Source organism: Strongylocentrotus purpuratus, unplaced genomic scaffold, assembly GCF_000002235.5.
Source record: "Strongylocentrotus purpuratus isolate Spur 01 unplaced genomic scaffold, Spur_5.0 spur5_scaffold_2, whole genome shotgun sequence".
Classification (NCBI taxonomy): Eukaryota; Metazoa; Echinodermata; class Echinoidea; order Camarodonta; family Strongylocentrotidae; genus Strongylocentrotus; species Strongylocentrotus purpuratus.
This window is the reverse complement of record NW_022145605.1, coordinates 32,117,595-32,137,516: the sequence shown is the minus strand read 5'-3', so window position 1 is coordinate 32,137,516 and position 19,922 is coordinate 32,117,595. Positions and strand designations below refer to the sequence as shown.

Sequence of the window (19,922 nt, the reverse complement as noted above, 5' to 3'; positions counted from 1 at the left end):
GCTAGAAGAGAGAAAAGGGAAGGTTAAAAGAAAAAAAAGAAGGAAAGGAGTTAGAAGAGAGAGAAAGAGGGAGAGAGAGAGAGAGAGAGAGAGAGAGAGAGATAGGGGTCGTTTGTTGTGAATGTCGAGTATGCCGAGGACAATAAATGATCCGATGCTGGTTGGTTAATTGTCCATGTACAGAAATATTTTGGGCCACATTGTTTTAAATTACAGTAAGTTCATTGGCTGCATATATCTCTTTCAAAAAGTGTTTGTACTAACCATAACAATCCCATTTTCATTCAAATTGTATTTAAAATGTCTTGATTTGTAACTGTAGAAAGAGAAGAAGTTACTGAAGAGAATACAAAACTTTATGTATGTGTAACATTTTTCATGTTTATGTAAATTATGTTAATGTGCTTAAGGGTCTCCAATTCCCTGCACATACCCTAGTCTGTGATTTTGCAATATATTCGTTTGACATAGTCGTATATATAATTATATTAGGCTGACTCCCAGACGCTTTTGAGGCTTAATTGTTGGTATCTTGGTTATAAAACCATTTTCCTTAAACTGAAATAGTTGGGTTTGGGAGGCAATTTAGCTCAGATCAAGATGATAATAACGGGTGTTTATGAAATGACATCTATTTGGTAAACCATGAAATAAAATGCTGCAAAAACAGGTCTAAACAAAACAGAGCTTTGAAACGAGACCATAAGAGTTTCGTGTCTTTGATCGTGAACCCGGAAGTATATATAGAAGGAATATGATCCCATTGATATCGTTCATACGTACAACTTCTCAGTGTTTGTTTGTCGTGGGGAGAAATTTGGGTATGTTATTGTGATTTGAATAACAATATGTCATTAATTATTATTCTTACATTTTATGTTCATATAATTGCACCTGATAAACATTTGCAATTGTAATCTGGAAGGAGGATCCGTTCACGAGACTTTGGCAACAGTAATTTGAATCTAACTTTAGAGGTTTTTGTATTGGTTGGGGGAGGGGGGGGGGAGTAACAGAAATATATTTCAAGTTTTACACGGGCATATTATATTTGCTCTACAGAAGCCGTGACAAAATGAGATCTAATATGTATTGGGCGATCACTTATAGGACTATAAACCTCAATCTGCTTGTTTTCAAAGGTCGGTGGGAATTTCCAGTACCTAAAAATAGACTACCACACTCAATTTATACATGTACGTGTACAGACTTTACAGTATATACCTACGATAAGTGCAGCACTACATTTTAAAAGCAAATAGTATACATGTTTACTGATTTCATATATCACCTAAATATATACGTAGTGGTGGAAAGAGAGGTGAGTGAAATAAAATGTCTTTTTCATTTCCAAAAGAAATATGGTGAAATTGTCCAATACTGTACTAATAGGCAGATTCCCAGATACTTTTGAGGATTTGTTTGTATCTGGTTTATAAAATCATCGTTTTCCTTAGCATGAAATAGTTAGACTGGGTCGATCTCTGAACACTTCGCTACATGGTGTATAGAATTCAGTGGTCTAGATTTCTTGGAGGTGATTAATGGAGAGCTATATTGAGCTAAGACCAAGATGGGAAAGACGGGTGTTTAGGAAATGATATCAGTTTTGTAAACCATGAACAAACAGGCTGCAAAAACAGATCTTTGAAACCAGACGATAAGACTGTAATGTACTTGATCGTGACCTCGGGACTAACGTTTGTCCAGTTAGAAAACTTGTGATCATATATTAATTATTATTGATATCGTTCATAATCATAATAATGTTCGTTTGTCCTGGGGGAAAATGTGACGATTTTGGTATGTTATTATAACTTAAATAAACAATTTGTAATTAATTATATTCTTACATGTTTAATGTTATGTAAATATGAATGCGCATGGTAAACCTTTCAGCTTGCGTGATTAACATAGGTGTTTTCATCAATTGTACAATATATGTAATGACAATGTTTTAAATTCATGTAAAGGAAAAACAACTCTTTTTTTCTAAGATTGATTTGTATTGTTTGGAATCAATACAAAAAAGAAATATTGAAGAAAAAACAGTGTGTGGAGGGAGGGGGCAAGGGGGGGGGGGAAGCTACGGCATACATTTGGTCCTAAGGCGCTTGGCAAACTGAGATCGAGGTTTTATATTAGGCGATCTCTATGTACACGTAGCTGTCTGTCAAAAGTTGGTGAGAATTACCAGTACCAAAGAATTGCCTGAAAAACTAAATACATACATGACTGCATTATAGTACCACTTGTTATCAGTGCATCACTACATTGTAAAAAGCAAAGAGTATACATGTATACTGATAAAACACCAAGACTGATATGTATAATGGCGGAAAAATAGGTGTCATTTTAATAGTGAGTTAAAATGTATGTTTCATTTCAAAAGAAAATAATGCAGAGACATTTTTTTCTACATTTTCGTTTTACATTGTTAATTGTATATAAATGTATAAGGTTGAATCCCAATGGCTTTCTTTTGATCAGTTCTGCTTTATATAGTCATAATTTTCCTAATAGACTGAAATATTTAAGACTGGGTTTAGATGTCTTTAAGGTGATACATGGAGAGCGATTGAGCTCAGGCCAAGAATTAAACCAAGTATCATTTTTTTTTACTGTTCGTTTGCCCTCTTGGCAGGCGCGGATCCAGGGGGGGGGGCCGAGCGGGCCTTGGCCCCCCCCCCCCCCCCCCCCCCGCAAAAAAAAAAAAAAAAAAAAGAGAGAAGAAAGGAAAGAAGGGAAAGGGAAAGAGGAGAGAAAGGGAGAGAAAGAAGAGGAAGAAGAAAAGAAAAGGGGGAAGAAGGAGATCAGGGGACCGAAAGGGCCTTGCCTCCCAGGCTGTTGACCCCCCCCCCCCCTCCCCTCCCCCATCAAAAAAATAAGAGAGAAGGAAGGAAAGGGAAAGAAAAAAGGAAAAGAGGAGATACTGGCGTACTGATAGGGGGGGGGGGGGCTTGGGGAAAATCAAATTCAAACGTGGTTTATTTCTAATTCCACAACGGTGGATTACAAATAATGATGAAATGACATCATTTCCGAGATTTTTCCTCACTTTTTAGTAAATTATACGTTTATTGTATGTGTTTGTTGGAAAATGACAAATTCCTAAAATTGCAGCCAGGCAATTCCTACATGTCAGGACCCGAGATACGGCGGGGATCGGGAGCCTCGAGCTTCCTCCCCCCCCTACTTTTTATGAAAAGTATATTAAAGAGAAATAAAATAGAATGAGAGCAAGAAAGAAAGAATAGTTAACTGCCATTGTTGACAAATAATGAGGCATCAAAATATGCTCATCTGACCGTGATTAAATGCCTAAAACCCCTAAGCTTCCGGGGGCTCTGCCCCTGGATTCCACCTAGAGCCCTACGGCGGGCCCTTAGATGCTCATCTGACGGTAATTTAATGCCTAAAACCCCTGATTTTGGGGGGCTCCGCCCCCTGGACCTAACGCCAAATATAGCCTGCCAGTGTCACAAAATAATAAGGTATAACAACAAAACTGCTCATCTGACCTTAATTAAACGCCTAAAACCTCTGAGCTTCCGGGGCCGGCTTCGCCGCCGCCCCAGACAAGAATTAACAATCGAGAACGGTACAGCGAATCGTCTTCTTTCTCTCATAATCTTATGAAACGTCAAGCTTCCGCGCTTCGCGCGGGAGGGGGAAACCTGAATTCAGACAAGGATTCAGAGGCGAGAACGGTAATACGAATCTTTAATAATTTAATGAAACGTAAAAGCTTCCGCGCTTCGCGCGGGAGGGGGAGAATCTAAATTCAGACGAGGATTAAGAGTCGAGAACTGTACAACGAATCGTCTTTTTTCTCTAATGACTTAAGGAAACTTAAAAGCTTCCGCGCTTCGCGCGGAAGGGGGGGGGGGGCAGAATTCAGACGAGGATTAAGAGTCAAGAACTGTACAACGAATCGTCTTCTTTCTCTAATGATTTAATGAGACGTAAAAGCTTCCGCGCTTTGCGCGGGAGTGGGAGGGGAGGGGGAACCTGAATTCAGACGAGGATTAGGAGTCGAGAACTGTACAAAGAATCGTCTTCTTTCTTTAATAGTTTAATGAAACGTCAAAGCTTCCGCGCTTCGCGTAGGAGGGGGAGGGGGGGGGGGGACTGAATTCAGACGAGGATTAAGAGTCAAGAACTCTACAACGAATCGTCTTCTTTCTCTAATAATTTAATAAATCCTAAATTTTTCCGCTCTTCGCGCGGGAGGGGGAAGAATCTAAATTCAGACGAGGATGATTTTCGAAAACGGTACAACGAATCGTCTTTTTTCTCTAATGACTTAAGGAAACTTAAAAGCTTCCGCGCTTCGCGCGGAAGGGGGGGGGGGCAGAATTCAGACGAGGATTAAGAGTCGCGAACTGTACAAAGAATCGTCTTCTTTCTCTAATGATTTAATGAGACGTAAAAGCTTCCGCGCTTTGCGCGGGAGTGGGAGGGGAGGGGGAACCTGAATTCAGACGAGGATTAGGAGTCGAGAACTGTACAAAGAATCGTCTTCTTTAATTCTTTAATAGTTTAATGAAACGTCAAAGCTTCCGCGCTTCGCGTAGGAGGGGGAGGGGGGGGACTGAATTCAGGCGAGGATTAAGAGTCGCGAACTGTACAACGAATCGTCTTCTTTCTCTAATGATTTAATGAAACGTAAAAGCTTCCGCGCTTTGCGCGGGAGGGGGAGGGGGAGGGGGAGGGGGAACCTGAATTCAGACGAGGATTAGGAGTCGAGAACTGTAAAAAGAATCGTCTTCTTTCTTTAATAGTTTAATGAAACGTCAAAGCTTCCGCGCTTCGCGTAGGAGGGGGAGGGGGGACTGAATTCAGACGAGGATTATGAGTCAAGAACTCTACAACGAATCGTCTTCTTTCTCTAATAATTTAATAAATCCTAAATTTTTCCGCGCTTCGCGCGGGAGGGGGGAGATCTAAATTCAGACGAGGATTTTTTTGAAAACGATACAACGAATCGTCTTTTTTCTCTAATGACTTAAGGAAACGTCAAAGCTTCCGCGCTTCGCGTAGGAGGGGGAGGGGGGGGACTGAATTCAGACGAGGATTAAGAGTCGAGAACTCTACAGCCAATCGTCTTCTTTCTCTCATAATCTTATAAAACTTAAAAGCTTCCGCGCTTCGCGCGGGAGGGGGGGGGGGGACCTGAATTCAGACGAGGATTAAGAGTCGAGAACTGTACAACGAATCGTCTTCTTTCTCTAATGATTTAATGTAACGTAAAAGCTTCCACGCTTCGCGCGGGAATGGGGGGGGGGGAACTGAATTCACACGAGGATTAAGAGTCGAGAACAGCCTTCTTTCTTTAATAGTTTAATGAAACGCCAAAGCTTCCGCGCTTCGCGAGGGAGGGGGAGAATCTTAATTCAGACGAGGATTATTTTCGAAAACGGTACAACGAATCGTCTTTTTTCTCTAATGATTTAAGGAAACTTAAAAACTTCCGCGCTTTGCGCGGGAGGGGGGGGGGGGGAAACCTGAATTCAGACGAGGATTAAGAGTCGAGAACTCTACAACGAATCGGCTTCTTTCTCTAATAATTTAATAAATCCTAAAATTTTCCGCGCTTTGCGCGGGAGGGGAAAAACGAAATTCAGACGAGAATTATTTTCGAAAACGGTACAACGAACCGTCTTCTTTTTCTAATTATTTAATGAAACGTCAAAGTTTCTGCGTTTTGCGGAGGAGGGAGGGGGAAACTCGCCCTCCCTGCACCGACCCCCCCCCCCCGCATTACGTCACTGTTGGTCACCATTACGTACCAATATTTGGCCCGCATAATTTCAAATTTGGGCCCCCCCCCCTAAGAAATCCTGGATCCGCGCCTGCCTCTTGGTATGTTGCAGTGACTTCAATGTCATTTTTTCATATATACATTATTATTCTTACATGTTATGAATATATAAATGCACATGGTAAATATTGCAGGTTATTATGTGATTCTTAACATAGATAACATTATTGCTAGTGATTCTGCCAAATCAGAGCAGTCTATATAATTTTGATCCCTATATAAATATGATAATTTTTGTAAATTTAGTATATTTCAGTGCGCATAAGTACATGTATATAGTACTGCTTTTGATACTTCATCAGCATTAATATAAGTATTAGTACGAAATGTTGCCTACTAAGTTTTAGAGTTGGTCAAAGCCTAAACTCCATGATAAAGATAAAGGTGAGCTCTGGTAAAAAGAAAAGAAAATGAATTCGTACAGAATCATATACTGGCTGAGTAATAAGCATAGAAAAATTAGGAAATTAAGGTACGTAGGCCCGACACCATTCGTGTAGTTCCATATACATCTTTCTGTGTACAGTGCTTGTTACTTTACCAAGACTGGGCCAAATTTATAATGATTTTCATGACTCCAGAACTTTGAAGTACACACAAACACTTACATGCTACATAATCAACTTCTTCTGATCCATTCTACATCTTTTCTTTCACAATGCAATCAGATGACCAGAACTCACCTTTATTGTTTATCTTCATATCTGAAGGTAGATCACGGATCATATTTGTTTTCGTTCAAAGGTCACGAATTTCTGATACTTGATTTTGTAAAGACTCTATTTTTTCCAATGCCAAAGTGCTGAAATGTGAATGGTAAACTACATTTCTGAGACTTTTGTTTAAAGCTGTTGTTTTGTTTTCTATGACTTATGGTTTACCTTTAACCATGAGCTTCAAGTGTTGGAATGTATTATGACTTGTATACGTCACAACATTTATCCTAGCATGACTAGTTGCGATACATTTAGGCCTAGAGGTGTTGTGGTCTATCATATTTCTAGTGGATTGTGAATCACGTGGTTCGCGGTTCGAGTCCCACTACGTCACTAATGTCCATTGGCAAGACAGTTTACATTGGTCACTTTCCACCCAACCCAGGTGTATAGTGAATAGTACCTGGTAGGAAGAAATTCCGTGAATGATTATGAGCGCCTTATCGTGGTAGGTTGGCTAAAACCGAGGAACTGATAAGGCTAGCTGGGGCAAGGCATGATTATCATTATTGTTGTTATTGATATAATTATTATAATTATTATTATTATTGTTATTATTATTATTATTATTATTATTATTATTATTATTATTATTATTATATATTATTATCAATTATTAATATTACTATCAGTATCATTATTATTAGGCTATTATTGTTGTGATGTTTATTTGCGTTAATATTATCATGATGATTACACTGTTCATTAACTGAAGAGCGACCAAGGAAACAGTCTTTTCCAAAATTCATTATTCATCACTACATTTAATTGATAAATAACAATAATTATTTTTATTAAGATATTACGGAATAAAATATTTTTGTGCGCGTTATATTCTGTTGGGGAAAGGCGTGAGTAAAATGATAAACACCCCCTTTTAATACGATCAGGGGGGGGGGGTGTTGCACAAAGACTAAGATCGACTTTAAGTTGGACTTAAATATGGTATGCCTTCCATGCCACTAGTTCCTCTAACCATTCCTGGCATTGGTTTATCAAGGGACGTACAAATCGTGGTCACAAATCAACAGAATTGACCTTTTCTGATAGTCATTATTGAAGTTTTAAATATTATGTAAAGATCAACCAGTGGCATGAAAGGCCTGCCAGAGTTAAGTCCTACTTAATGTCGATCTTAGTCTTTGTGAAACACCATCCCCCCCCCCCCCCCAGATGAATCGAATCGAAGGTATCGTGGTTGAGTGGATATGTCATCGGACTGTGGATCGCAAGGCCCGCGGATCGAGTCCCGCCGCGGCACTAATGTCCTTTGGCAAGACATTAATCTATATTTATACCAGGTAGGATTATTATTTGAAATGCACTAGTGCGCTGATAACGGCTGCCGGAGCTAAAGCTAAGGTCATGATTTTAAAAGCTCTTTGGAAGCGCATAATTATGGACGTTACATAATGTGATACGCGCTATACGAGAACTGAATATTATTATTATTATTATCATCATGCTTTTTATTCCTTTTCTTTTATCTCGTACTCTTGTAGAATTCGAATCATGGCTGATGCATTAAAGAATGCCATTGCTCAGAGTCTGGAGTGTCCTGTATGTCTGAATACCTTCACCGACCCCAAGATCCTGTCTTGTTCTCACACCTACTGTAAGACCTGTCTGGAAAACCTCTTGGAATGCCATGGTAACGACCAGATGCTCCGATGCCCTGTCTGCAGAGCTGAAACCCAGGTCCCAAACCAAGATGTCAGCAAAATACCGGCTAATCTAGCTTTGAAGTCTCTCATAGATGACGTGAAGAATCAATATCAGTTTTGCACGAATTGTGAATCCGAGGACAAACCCCAAGCTGTTTTCTACTGTCAAGACTGTGGCATGTATTTCTGTATCACTTGCCACAACAAACACTCTCAGTGGAAAAACTTCATCGGTCATGAGGTCTTTGCCATGAGTGAGATCCTATCAGGGAAGGCGTCAGTACGTAGCTATCGCAAATGCAGGAAACACCCCAAAGAGGACGAGGAGTGCTTCTGTTCCGACTGCAGGAGATTTGCCTGCTTCAGGTGTGTTGTCATGGAGCACACAAAGGAAGGACATGAGGTCATCGAGGCAGCTGTTTATGAAAGCAACCATATGAAGAGTATCGAGGACCTCAAATTCAAGACGGACAAGAAACGCTCTTGCTTTCAGAAATACGTTGATTTCATTGATGAACAGAAGGAGCGTGTGAGCAATGTTCAGAAGCAGTGTACAGATGATATCAACAAAGCATATGAAGAATCAGTCCGTCAGTTGACAGAGAAGAAAGAAATCCTCATTGTTGAAGTCAAGGGTCGGACTGAAGCAGTAAAGAAAGAACTGGACGAAATGAAGAAATCGGCTCAGGAGCACATCACTCACTTGATCACCGTAGATGACTTGATAACCACTAGGACAAAGATACCGGTAGACAGGGATGCTTTGGCTGCACACGACACTCTATGTCAAGACTTGCAAGAGGCTTTGAAACAAGAAGATCCTGACTACAATCAGCCGTCGCAATCGAGCAAGAAAGGAAAAAGTGTTAGTTTTAAGAGGAACATTGGAATGGACGAGCTAGCTCTCGGTAAGATCGTAAATGCAGTTGCAAAGGACATCGCTTCACCTACCAAGGGTGGCATGAATGCCATGATTGATACACTATTTGGTAGGATAGCAGTGGATGATAGGTATGTTATACTTGATTAATCAAACAATATCACACTGTACACATACAAAATTAAGTCACAAACCTAAAGACAAAAATACTGGAAGACAGTGATACTATCTCTAGCACTATACCAATCGGGAGAGATCTCTTTCTGTATTCCAGACCTGATAAACTCTCTTTGTTTAAGTGGCATCAACCATGACAATGTCACAAACAAAATTGAACGAAGTCGGAGGGGATACAGTAACGCTGCTGCCAGGGGCGTAAATCCCGGGGATGGGGGAGGGGGGGGGGACTGCATCCCCCCTGGCTTGAAGTAGGGGGGTGGCCTGTACAAACACCCCTCCTGATATTACACCAAACAAAAAAAGAGAAAAAAAAAAGGAAGAAGAAGAAGAAGAAAAAATGGGATTGTTTAAAAAAACTTAAGGGACGAGGGGATGATATTTAAGGGCAGCAATGCATGTGATGTTTGTGTAGGTCTATGAATGAATTCATTTGCTGTTTAGATTGAATTAATTGAATTAAATTCGGATAAATAGGGCTTAATAAGAGTCGAAAACGGTGCAACGAATCGTCTACTTTCTATAATAATTAAATCAAACGTCTAGGCTTTTCGCGCTTCGCGCGGGAAGCGGGAAACTGAATTCAGACAAGGATTAAGAGACGGGAACAGTACACCCAATCGTCTGCTTCCTCTAATAATTTAAGGAAACGTCAAGGCTTCCGCGCTTCGCGCGAGAGGGGGAAACTGAATTCAGATAAATAGCGCTTATTAAGAGACGAAAACGGTGCATCGAATCGTCTGCTTTCTCTATTAATTTAAGAAAACGTCAAAGCTTCCGCGCTTCGCGCGAGAGGGGGAAACTGAATTCAGATAAATAGGGCTTACTAAGAGTTGAAAACAGTGCAACGAATCGTCTTCTTTCTATAATAATTAAATCAAACGTCTAAGCTTTTCGGGCTTCGCGCGAGAGGGGGAAACTGAATTCAAATAAATAGGGCTTATTAAGAGTCGAAAACGGTGCAACGAATCATCTACTTTCTATAATAATTAAATCAAACGTCTAAGCTTTACGCGCGGGAAGGGGAAACTGAATTCAGACGAGAATTAAGAGTCGAGAACAGTACACCCAATCGTTTGCTTTCTCTAATAATTTAAGGAAACGTCAAGGCTTCCGCGCTTCGCGCGAAAGGGGGAAACTGAATTCAGGTAAATAGCGCTTATTAAGAGTCGAAAACGGTACAACGAATCGTCTGCTGTCTCTAATAATTTAATGAAACGTCAAAACTTCCGCGCTCTGCGCGGGAGGGGTAAACCGAATTCAGACAAAGATTAAGAGTCGAGCACGGTTTAACAAATCGTCTAATTTCTCTAATAAATTAATGAAATGTCAAAGCTAAAGAGGAAGAAACTGAATTCATACAAGGATTTAGAGTCGAGCACGGTTCAACGAATTGTCTACTTTCTCTAATAATTTAATAAAATGCCAAAACTTCCGCGCGGGAGGGGGGGGGGGGGGCCGGGGGCCGGGGGAACTGAATTCAGACATGGATTAACAGTCGAGAACGGTAAAGTAAATCGTCTTCTTTTCCTAATAATTTAATGAAACGCCAAAGCTTTCGCGCTTTGCGCGGGAGGGGGTGGGGGAATTCATTCAAACAAGGGTTAACAGTCGAGAGCGGTACAATAAATCGTCTTCTTTTCCTAATAATTTAAGGAAACGTCTAAGCTTCCGCGCCTCGCGCGGTAGCCCTTTCACCTTTGCCTATCACCCACACCCCCTAATGAGCGCGCGTCGCGCGCTCTTTGAGTGATTCGCCTGCTCACTATACCGCCTCTCCCTAAAATGAGATCCTAGCTCCGCGCCTGCATTAAAATATATAGCTATGATGCTGACTAAGTACAAAATTATTCGTATATTTATGTCGTCGAGGAAAATGACCATTTGCGCATACGCAAGTACTATAGATAGTCCGTAGGAAAAACAATTTAGCCTTCGGCCCCGGGTATTTAGGGTTAAATTTGTAAATATTGGGACATTTAATTTTGTCGGTAATCGTTGGCCTCTACACCCCCCCCCCCCCCCCCACACTCAAAAAAATCTAGCGACGCCCCTGACCATTATACATCATTTTTTAAGTGATGGGACTCAAAATAAAGAGTTCGCATCTTCCTGACGAAATACTCAATCTTTATGTTACTACTTGAAAGTGTGTCGTCTTTTTTCGGAGTTCATTATTATAAAACACTACAGTTTAATTTGCAGCTGTCAGTATTTCGAAATATGTCCAATTCTTTTACTTTATGGTTGTCAAATTTGGCATGTTCGTGCATGCATGTATGCATGTATAAATTTATGTACATGTGTTTGTTGTTTGTTCGTTTGTGTGTTTGTGCGTGCGTGCGCGATCGCGCGCGCTTGCGTAAATTAGTGTGGGCGTGTGCTCGTGCTAGTATGCGATGGCTATCGCCGATCACCCCCACTCCTCGGTACGGATTTACGCCCCTGGCTGCCGCTCATCCCTCCACCCTTCCGTCTGTAACAAATCTGGTTTCCGTTCGATAGTTTGGCAATATGTTCGGTTGGTAGAAGCTTAGAAACTAAATGTTAACTTTAATAACGTTTGACGGATTGTAAAGGCATCGTTAACAATGTTTCCAGGTTTACAAATCTGTTATCAGTGTCTGTGATATGGTGTAATATTGAAGCCCAACAAAAATCATGAATTGCTTTAAAAGGGGAAAAATCTTTAAGTTACCAGTTTTACCATACTCCTTTTCCCTGATTGACTGTAGTGTTATAAAAAAACTGTTCAAAACCGTTTGGCAAAGTGTTTTTGACATTTCTAATTCCAATCATAAATATCTTGATAATCAGACAGGCGATCGGCTTGTAAAAGTCACAGAATTCCTGACCTAAAGGATTATAATTATGATTGCAGCATGAGCTAAATTCAATCCAGGTTTTGTTTAGAATCTCAGGCAAAGTTACCCTATCCCTTTAATGAAATTTGATATGAAGGTACATGGTATCAACACATAGCCCAAGTTCAATTTCGGAGTACTAGTATATTGGTCAAAGGTCCAAGGTCATAGCTCATTAAATATGCGAAAAAAGCTAATCATTCGAAAAAAAATTGTTTTCGTTCGATAACTTTAGTAGGCCTCATGTTTGACGGATTTTATTGAAATTTAATATGAAGGTACATGGTATCAACATATAGCCCAAGTTCGATTTCGGAGTACTAGTATATTGGTCAAAGGTCCAAGGTTATAGCTCATTAAATATGCGGAAAAAAGCTAGTCATTCGAAAAAAAAATTGTTTTCGTTCGATAACTTTAGTAGGCATCATGTTTGACGGATTTTATTGAAATTTGATATGACTGTACATGGTATCAAAATACAGCCTAAGTTCGATTTCGGAGTATGTAGTTCAAATTTCAAAGGTCATAGTTCATTGAATATGCAAACATATATAATTATGTATCCGAAAACGTAGTTTCGATTTTGGAGTATGTAGGTCAAAGTTTAAAGGTCATAGCTCATTAAATATGCGAAAATACCTATTAATATGTGCGAAAATGAGGTTTTTGCTCAATTACTTAAGTAATGTTGTTGAGTATGTACATCAAAGTTCAACACAGCTCATTGAAAATGCAAAAATTGCTGAATATAGGCCATTTGGCGAGGGGATGTTAATATGCTCTGCGTTGAATTGTTAATAATGGTCATTGTCATGAATCGGACTTCACTACTTGTGCCCTCTATATAGCCAACAATGCCTAAGCGGTACCGTTTGGTCCCCCATGGTCCTCTTTTTCTTATGTTAATTGAGAGCTAATTTGATGAGATAACCACCTGCCAGTGACCAAGCAGGGAGGTATTGTCCCTCATGGCCAAACTTGTGCAGATAGGCTTTAATTGCTGGCTTGGATTTCCGAGAGATAGGAACACCAACGAGTAACATTTTTTTCATTCTTTTCCATCCCAGGGATGATGGCAGAGTTGCATCTGCAGCTGTACCTGTTTATAGACAAAGCCAGAGATCAGAACCCAGAATCAGGCAGGTTGTTTCTTTCTTCTATCACCTTCTCTTATTTTATTCTTTGTTTTTATCATTCTATCAATTTCTTTTTCTGTCTTTCCTGTTGTTATTCTTTGTTTCTTTCTTCTATCACATGATCTCTTTTCTCTTTCTTTGTTTTTACCATTCTTCTTTGTTTCTTCTTTCTATCACCTTTTCTTATGTTATTCTTTGTTTTTATCATTCTATCAATTTCTTTTTCTGTCTTTCCTGTTGTTATTCTTTGTTTCTTTCTTCTATCACATGATCTCTTTTCTCTTTCTTTGTTTTTACCATTCTTCTTTGTTTCTTCTTTCTATCACCTTCTCTTATGATATTCTTTGTTTTTATCATTCTATCAATTTCTTTTTCTGTCTTTCCTGTTGTTATTCTTTGTTTCTTTCTTCTATCACATGATCTCTTTTCTCATTCTTTGTTTTTACCATTCTTTTTTCTTTCTTCTTTCTATCACCTTCCTTATGATATTCTTTCGTTTTAACATTCTATTATTCTTTGTTTTCATCATTCTTCTTTGTTTCGTTCTTCTATCACCTTCTCTTATGTTATTCTTTGTTTTCATCATTTTTCTTTTGTTTCGTTCTTCTATCACCTTCTCCAATGATATTCTTTGTTTTTACCATTCTTCTTTGTTTCTTCCTTCTATCACCTTCTCTTATGATATTCTTTGTTTTTATTATTCTTCTTTGTTTCTTCGTTCTATCACCTTCTCCAATGATTTTCTTTGTTTTTATCATTCTTCTTTGTTTCTTCTTCTATCACCTTCTCTTACGTTATTCTATGCTTTTATCATTCTTCATTTCATTAAATATGCGAAAAATATCATTATGTATCAGAAAATGTGGTTTCCGTTCGATAACTTTAGAAATATGTTTGACAGATTGTCATGAAATTTGAAATTAAATAAAGGTACATGGTATTAAAATACAGCATAAGTTTGATTTTGGATTATGATAGGCAAAGGTCATAGCTCATTAGATATGCGAAAATACCTAATTATATGTGCAAAACGGTGTTTTTTGTTCAATAAAGTTCAACACAGCCCATTTAAAATGAAAAAAAATTGCTACATATAGGCCATTTGTACCCGGCGAGGGGATGTTACGTTTTGCGTTGAATGGTTCATAATGGTCATTGTCTTAAGCGGGACTGCACTTCTTGTAGCTACTTGCGCCCTCTATTAGCCAACAATGTCTAAGCGGTACCCGTTGGTCCCCCATTGTTCTCCTTTTGTTATGTTAATTGAGAGCTGATTTGATGAGATAACCACCTGCCAGTGACCAAGCAGAGAGGTCTAGTCCCTCATGGCCAAACCAGTGCAGATATAGCTTCAATAAATGTATTAATTGCTGGCTTGGATTTCCGAGAGATAGGAACACCAACGAGTAACATTTTTTTCATTCTTTTCCATCCCAGGGATGATGGCAGAGTTGCATCTGCAGCTGTACCTGTTTATAGACAAAGCCAGAGATCAGAATCCAGAATCAGGCAGGTTGTTTCTTTCTTCTATCACCTTCTCTTATGTTATTCTTTGTTTTTATCATTCTATCAATTTCTTTTTCTGTCTTTCCTGTTGTTATTCTTTGTTTCTTTCTTCTATCACATGATCTCTTTTCTCTTTCTTTGTTTTTACCATTCTTCTTTGTTTCTTTCTTCTATCACCTTCTCTTATGTTATTCTTTGTTTTTATCATTCTATCAATATCTTTTTCTGTCTTTCCTGTTGTTATTCTTTGTTTCTTTCTTCTATCACATGATCTCTTTTCTCTTTCTTTGTTTTTACCATTCTTCTTTGTTTCTTCTTTCTATCACCTTCTCTTATGATATTCTTTGCTTTTATCATTCTTCTTTGTTTCTTCTTCTATCAATTTCTCTTATGATATTCTTTGCTTTTATCATTCTTCTGTGTTTCTTCCTTCTATCACCTTCTCTTATGATATTCTTTGTTTTTATCATTCTTCTGTGTTTCTTCTTCTATCACCTTCTCGTATGTTATTCTTTGTTTTTATCATTCTTCTGTGTTTCTTCCTTCTATCACCTTCTCGTATGTTATTCTTTGTTTTTATCATTCTTCTGTGTTTCTTCTTTCTATCACCTTCTCTTATGTTATTCTTTGTTTCTTTTTCTATCACCTTCTCTTATGATATTCTTTGTTTTTATCATTTTTCTTTGTTTCTTCCTTCTATCACCTTCTCCAATGATATTCTTTGTTTTTATCATTTTTCTTTGTTTCTTCCTTCTATCACCTTCTCCAATGATATTCTTTGTTTTTATCATTCTTCTGTGTTTCTTCCTTCTATCACCTTCTCGTATGTTATTCTTTGTTTTTATTATTCTTCTTTGTATCTTCCTTCTATCACCTTCTCCAATGATATTCTTTGTTTTTATCATTTTTCTTTGTTTCTTCCTTCTATCACCTTCTCCAATGATATTCTTTGTTTTTATCATTCTTCTGTGTTTCTTCCTTCTATCACCTTCTCCAATGATATTCTTTGTTTTTATCATTTTTCTTTGTTTCTTCCTTCTATCACCTTCTCCAATGATATTCTTTGTTTCTTTTTCTATCACCTTCTCCAATGATATTCTTTGTTTTTATCATTTTTCTTTGTTTCTTCCTTCTATCACCTTCTCCAATGATATTCTTTGTTTTTATTATTCTTCTTTGTATCTTCCTTCTATCACCTTCTCTTATGATATTCTTTGTTTTTATCATTCTTCTTTGTTTCTTCCTTCTATCACCTTCTCCAATGATATTCTTTGTTTTTATCATTTTTCTTTGTTTCTTCCTTCTATCACCTTCTCCAATGATATTCTTTGTTTTTATCATTTTTCTTTGTTTCTTCCTTCTATCACCTTCTCCAATGATATTCTTTGTTTTTATCATTTTTCTTCGTTTCTTCCTTCTATCACCTTCTCCAATGATATTCTTTGTTTTTATTATTCTTCTTTGTTTCTTCCTTCTATCACCTTTTCTAATGATATTCTTTGTTTTTATCATTCTTCTTCGTTTCTTCCTTCTATCACCTTCTCCAATGATATTCTTTGCTTTCATCATTCTTCTTTGTTTCTTCTTTCTATCACCTTCTCCAATGATATTCTTTGCTTTCATCATTCTTCTTTGTTTCTTCTTTCTATCACCTTCTCTTATGATATTATTTGTTTTTATCATTCTTCTTTGTTTCTTCCTTCTATCACCTTCTCCAATGATATTCTTTGTTTTTATCATTCTTCTTTGTTTCTTCCTTCTATCACCTTCTCCCATGATATTCTTTGTTTTTATCATTTTTCTTTGTTTCTTCTTTTTATCACCTTCTCTAATGATATTCTTTGTTTTTATCATTCTTCTTTGTTTCTTCCTTCTATCACCTTCTCCAATGATATTCTTTGTTTTTATTATTCTTCTTTGTTTCTTCTTTCTATCACCTTCTCCAATGATATTCTTTGTTTTTATTATTCTTCTTTGTTTCTTCCTTCTTTCACCTTCTCCAATGATATTCTTTGTTTTTATTATTCTTCTTTGTTTCTTCCTTCTATCACCTTCTCCAATGATATTCTTTGTTTTTATTATTCTTCTTTGTTTCTTCCTTCTTTCACCTTTTCTAATGATATTCTTTGTTTTTATCATTCTTCTTTGTTTCTTCCTTCTATCACCTTCTCTTATGATATTCTTTGTTTTTATTCTTCTTCTTTGTATCTTCCTTCTATCACCTTCTCTTATGTTATTCTTTGCTTTTATCATTCTTCTTTGTTTCTTCTTCTATCAATTTCTCTTATGATATTCTTTGCTTTTATCATTCTTCTTTGTTTCTTTATCTATCAATTTCTTTTATGATATTCTTTGCTTTCATCATTCTTCTTTGTTTCGTTCTTCTATCACCTTCTCCAATGATATTCTTTGTTTTTATCATTCTTCTGTGTTTCTTCTTTCTATCACCTTCTCTTATGTTATTCTTTGTTTCTTTTTCTATCACCTTCTCCAATGATATTCTTTGTTTTTATCATTCTTCTGTGTTTCTTCTTTCTATCACCTTTTCCAATGATATTCTTTGTTTTTACCATTCTTCTTTGTTTCTTCTTCTATCAATTTCTCTTATGATATTCTTTGCTTTTATCATTCTTCTTTGTTTCTTCTTCTATCACCTTCTCGTATGATATTCTTTGCTTTCATCATTCTTCTTTGTTTCTTCTTTCTATCACCTTCTCTTATGATATTCTTTGCTTTCATCATTCTTCTTTGTTTCTTCCTTCTATCACCTTCTCGTATGATATTCTTTGTTTTTATCATTCTTTGTTTCTTCTTCTATCAATTTCTCTTATGATATTCTTTGCTTTCATCATTCTTCTTTGTTTCTTTTTCTATCACCTTCTCCAATGATATTCTTGGTTTTTATCATTCTTCTTTGTTCCTTTCTTCTATCACCTTCTCTTGAGTATGTCATTGTACATTTGCTACTTTGTATTATCTATCTGTGTATATCATTCTCTATTGTATATCGTTCATGTGCGTTATGTAATGCCAACAACTGAATTTCCAAATGGACCAATACAATTTATCTGAATTTGAATCTGAATTATGATATTCTTTTATTTTATCATTCTATCACTTTCTTTTTCCACAGTATATTGTTTATGTGCTTTATGTAATGCCAACAACTGAATTTCCAAATGGACCAAAATCTGAATCTGAATCTAAATTATGATATTCTTTGTTTTAATCATTCTACCACTTTCTCTTTCCACAGAGGTGGAAGAGGTGCTAGAAATAGCCGTACACCCAGTCAGAGGACTCCGAATTGGTGGGTATGAGATATCTGAGGATGAACCTTTTAGATGAGGTACTTTGAATTCAAATTAATATAAATGTAAATTAAACCCTACGACTATAAATGTTGTAGAATCCGAATTGCCCATTACATAAACACATAGTACATCGTTTCCACGTAATAGACTGTAATTGTGTAAATAAGTTTGTCAGTCAATAGCCACAAACGTTTTTTTTTAAGTACTCCTAGGTAATATCTCACCAAAAAAGCAAAATCTATAGCTATAAAAAAATTAGTACGCATTAGTATTTCTTTCTAGTGGCCCAACAAATACTTGAATACATGTGTTGATATTTTCGATGGCCAGTAAAAAACTAGAGAAAATAATATAAAGGATTTTGTTTTGCAGGCAAAATAGCAAATAAAGTGTAAGAAATCGATTGCACTAGGTTTCTACCAGATACTGAGTGTGTTGCATATGTTAGCAATATTCTAGGATTCAAACAACCTATACAATTACATTTGAACAATTCAATGCAAAGTATATGTTTACAAATTGCAAATGCACGTACAAAATTTGGTGGCGCCATTAACATCTATCTTTCAAACATTTTCGGTGGCCTAGACTTTAAAGCATATGTACATCTTGCATACGTTTATTTATCTAAAAATGAAGGTAACATGGTTAGTTTTGTAACTTGTACCTTGTTATAAACATGAATATAAAGTCTATTGTAAGGTAAATTGTGACAAAAATTGTATTTCTAGTGTACACCCTGTTTGCTTTGACAGATAACAAAATAATCACTGCATTATGCAAAATAGTAAATACACTTTTATTTGGCTATGCTCTATAGGATGCCCTTCCCTACCCTAACAAATGTTATTAATGTTGTTTTTTTCTCTCTCTCTCTTTCTCATCTCATCTCTATTACGCAGGTATCCATACCTTATCTTTCTCATGAAGCCATTTCCATATTCAGAAGATCGACCACAGATGCACTTTAACACTTCCCAACAAAAAAGGGAGATGTGCGATTGAGGGCACATTTATTAAATGCAAGAGGATGCTCCATGCTTATATAAATAATAAAACAGCTCAAAAGTACATTATGTGTGAAAATCTGAGATATCCTTACAGTTTAAAGATAATATGTCCCTTTTGAAACCAACATTTAATTCTGTAGAACTTTGCAGGAATTATGAATATGTCGGTATGTCCTATCTGTGACATTCAAACATTAGCAGTGTCCTAGTATTCAATGAGAACTGATATAGATTTATATAAGTAATATCTTATATCTGAGAAATGATAAGACATTTGAGTGCTCTCTTAAAGGAGTTTGGAGGTTTTATATTTCAGATATTGTAAGGTAGAGAATTCCATACATCTGGACCCCTGTGTCTGATTGATTTCTAGGCTAATGTAGTACGAGGTTTGACGACATGTAAATTCGATAACTGCCTTGTTGAATATGAGTGAACCATGTTAGGTTAGAACATCGAAGATAATGAAGTAGATAACAATTTGATATTGAAACGGAACATTAATATGGCAATTTGGTGGAGGAAGTTAATATCATTAACCTTGAAGCATTTCAGTTTAACAAATAGTAGGGCAGCATGGTAGCATGTCGGAAATCTTCTTTTTTTTAATAAGTTTTTTCGCCCTCTTTGGGCTGATATTTCTCAGTTTTGAATGCTTTAATGTTTTTTTCTCTCTAAAAAACGGTTTTATTTGTTTATATTTTTGTTAAAACCGACCATATTTTTTGGGGCCAAAATCAAACGGCGCACTACGTTTCGGGCAAACGGGGCTGCCGTGGCCGCCGGGAACGTAGCATAAGCAGCTCTATATACCACCGCCTCACAAAAAAA

At 37.1% G+C, this 19,922-nt stretch overlaps 1 protein-coding gene and 1 long non-coding RNA gene across 2 annotated transcripts; both read left to right on the top strand.

Annotated features, from left to right (window-relative positions):
- The first annotated feature begins 779 nt into the window (after positions 1-779).
- On the top strand, positions 780-9,275 carry LOC115926556 (probable RING finger protein 207 homolog). Its single transcript, XM_030991348.1, has 2 exons — positions 780-821; positions 8,043-9,275. Exon 2 carries the CDS (start codon positions 8,053-8,055, stop codon positions 9,232-9,234), a length of 1,182 nt encoding a protein of 393 aa, XP_030847208.1. The 5' UTR covers positions 780-821; positions 8,043-8,052; the 3' UTR covers positions 9,235-9,275.
- Positions 9,276-18,026: 8,751 nt separating this feature from the next.
- On the top strand, positions 18,027-19,922 carry LOC115926555. Its single transcript, XR_004065082.1, has 2 exons — positions 18,027-18,116; positions 18,984-19,922. It is a non-coding gene; the product is annotated as an uncharacterized LOC115926555 (long non-coding RNA).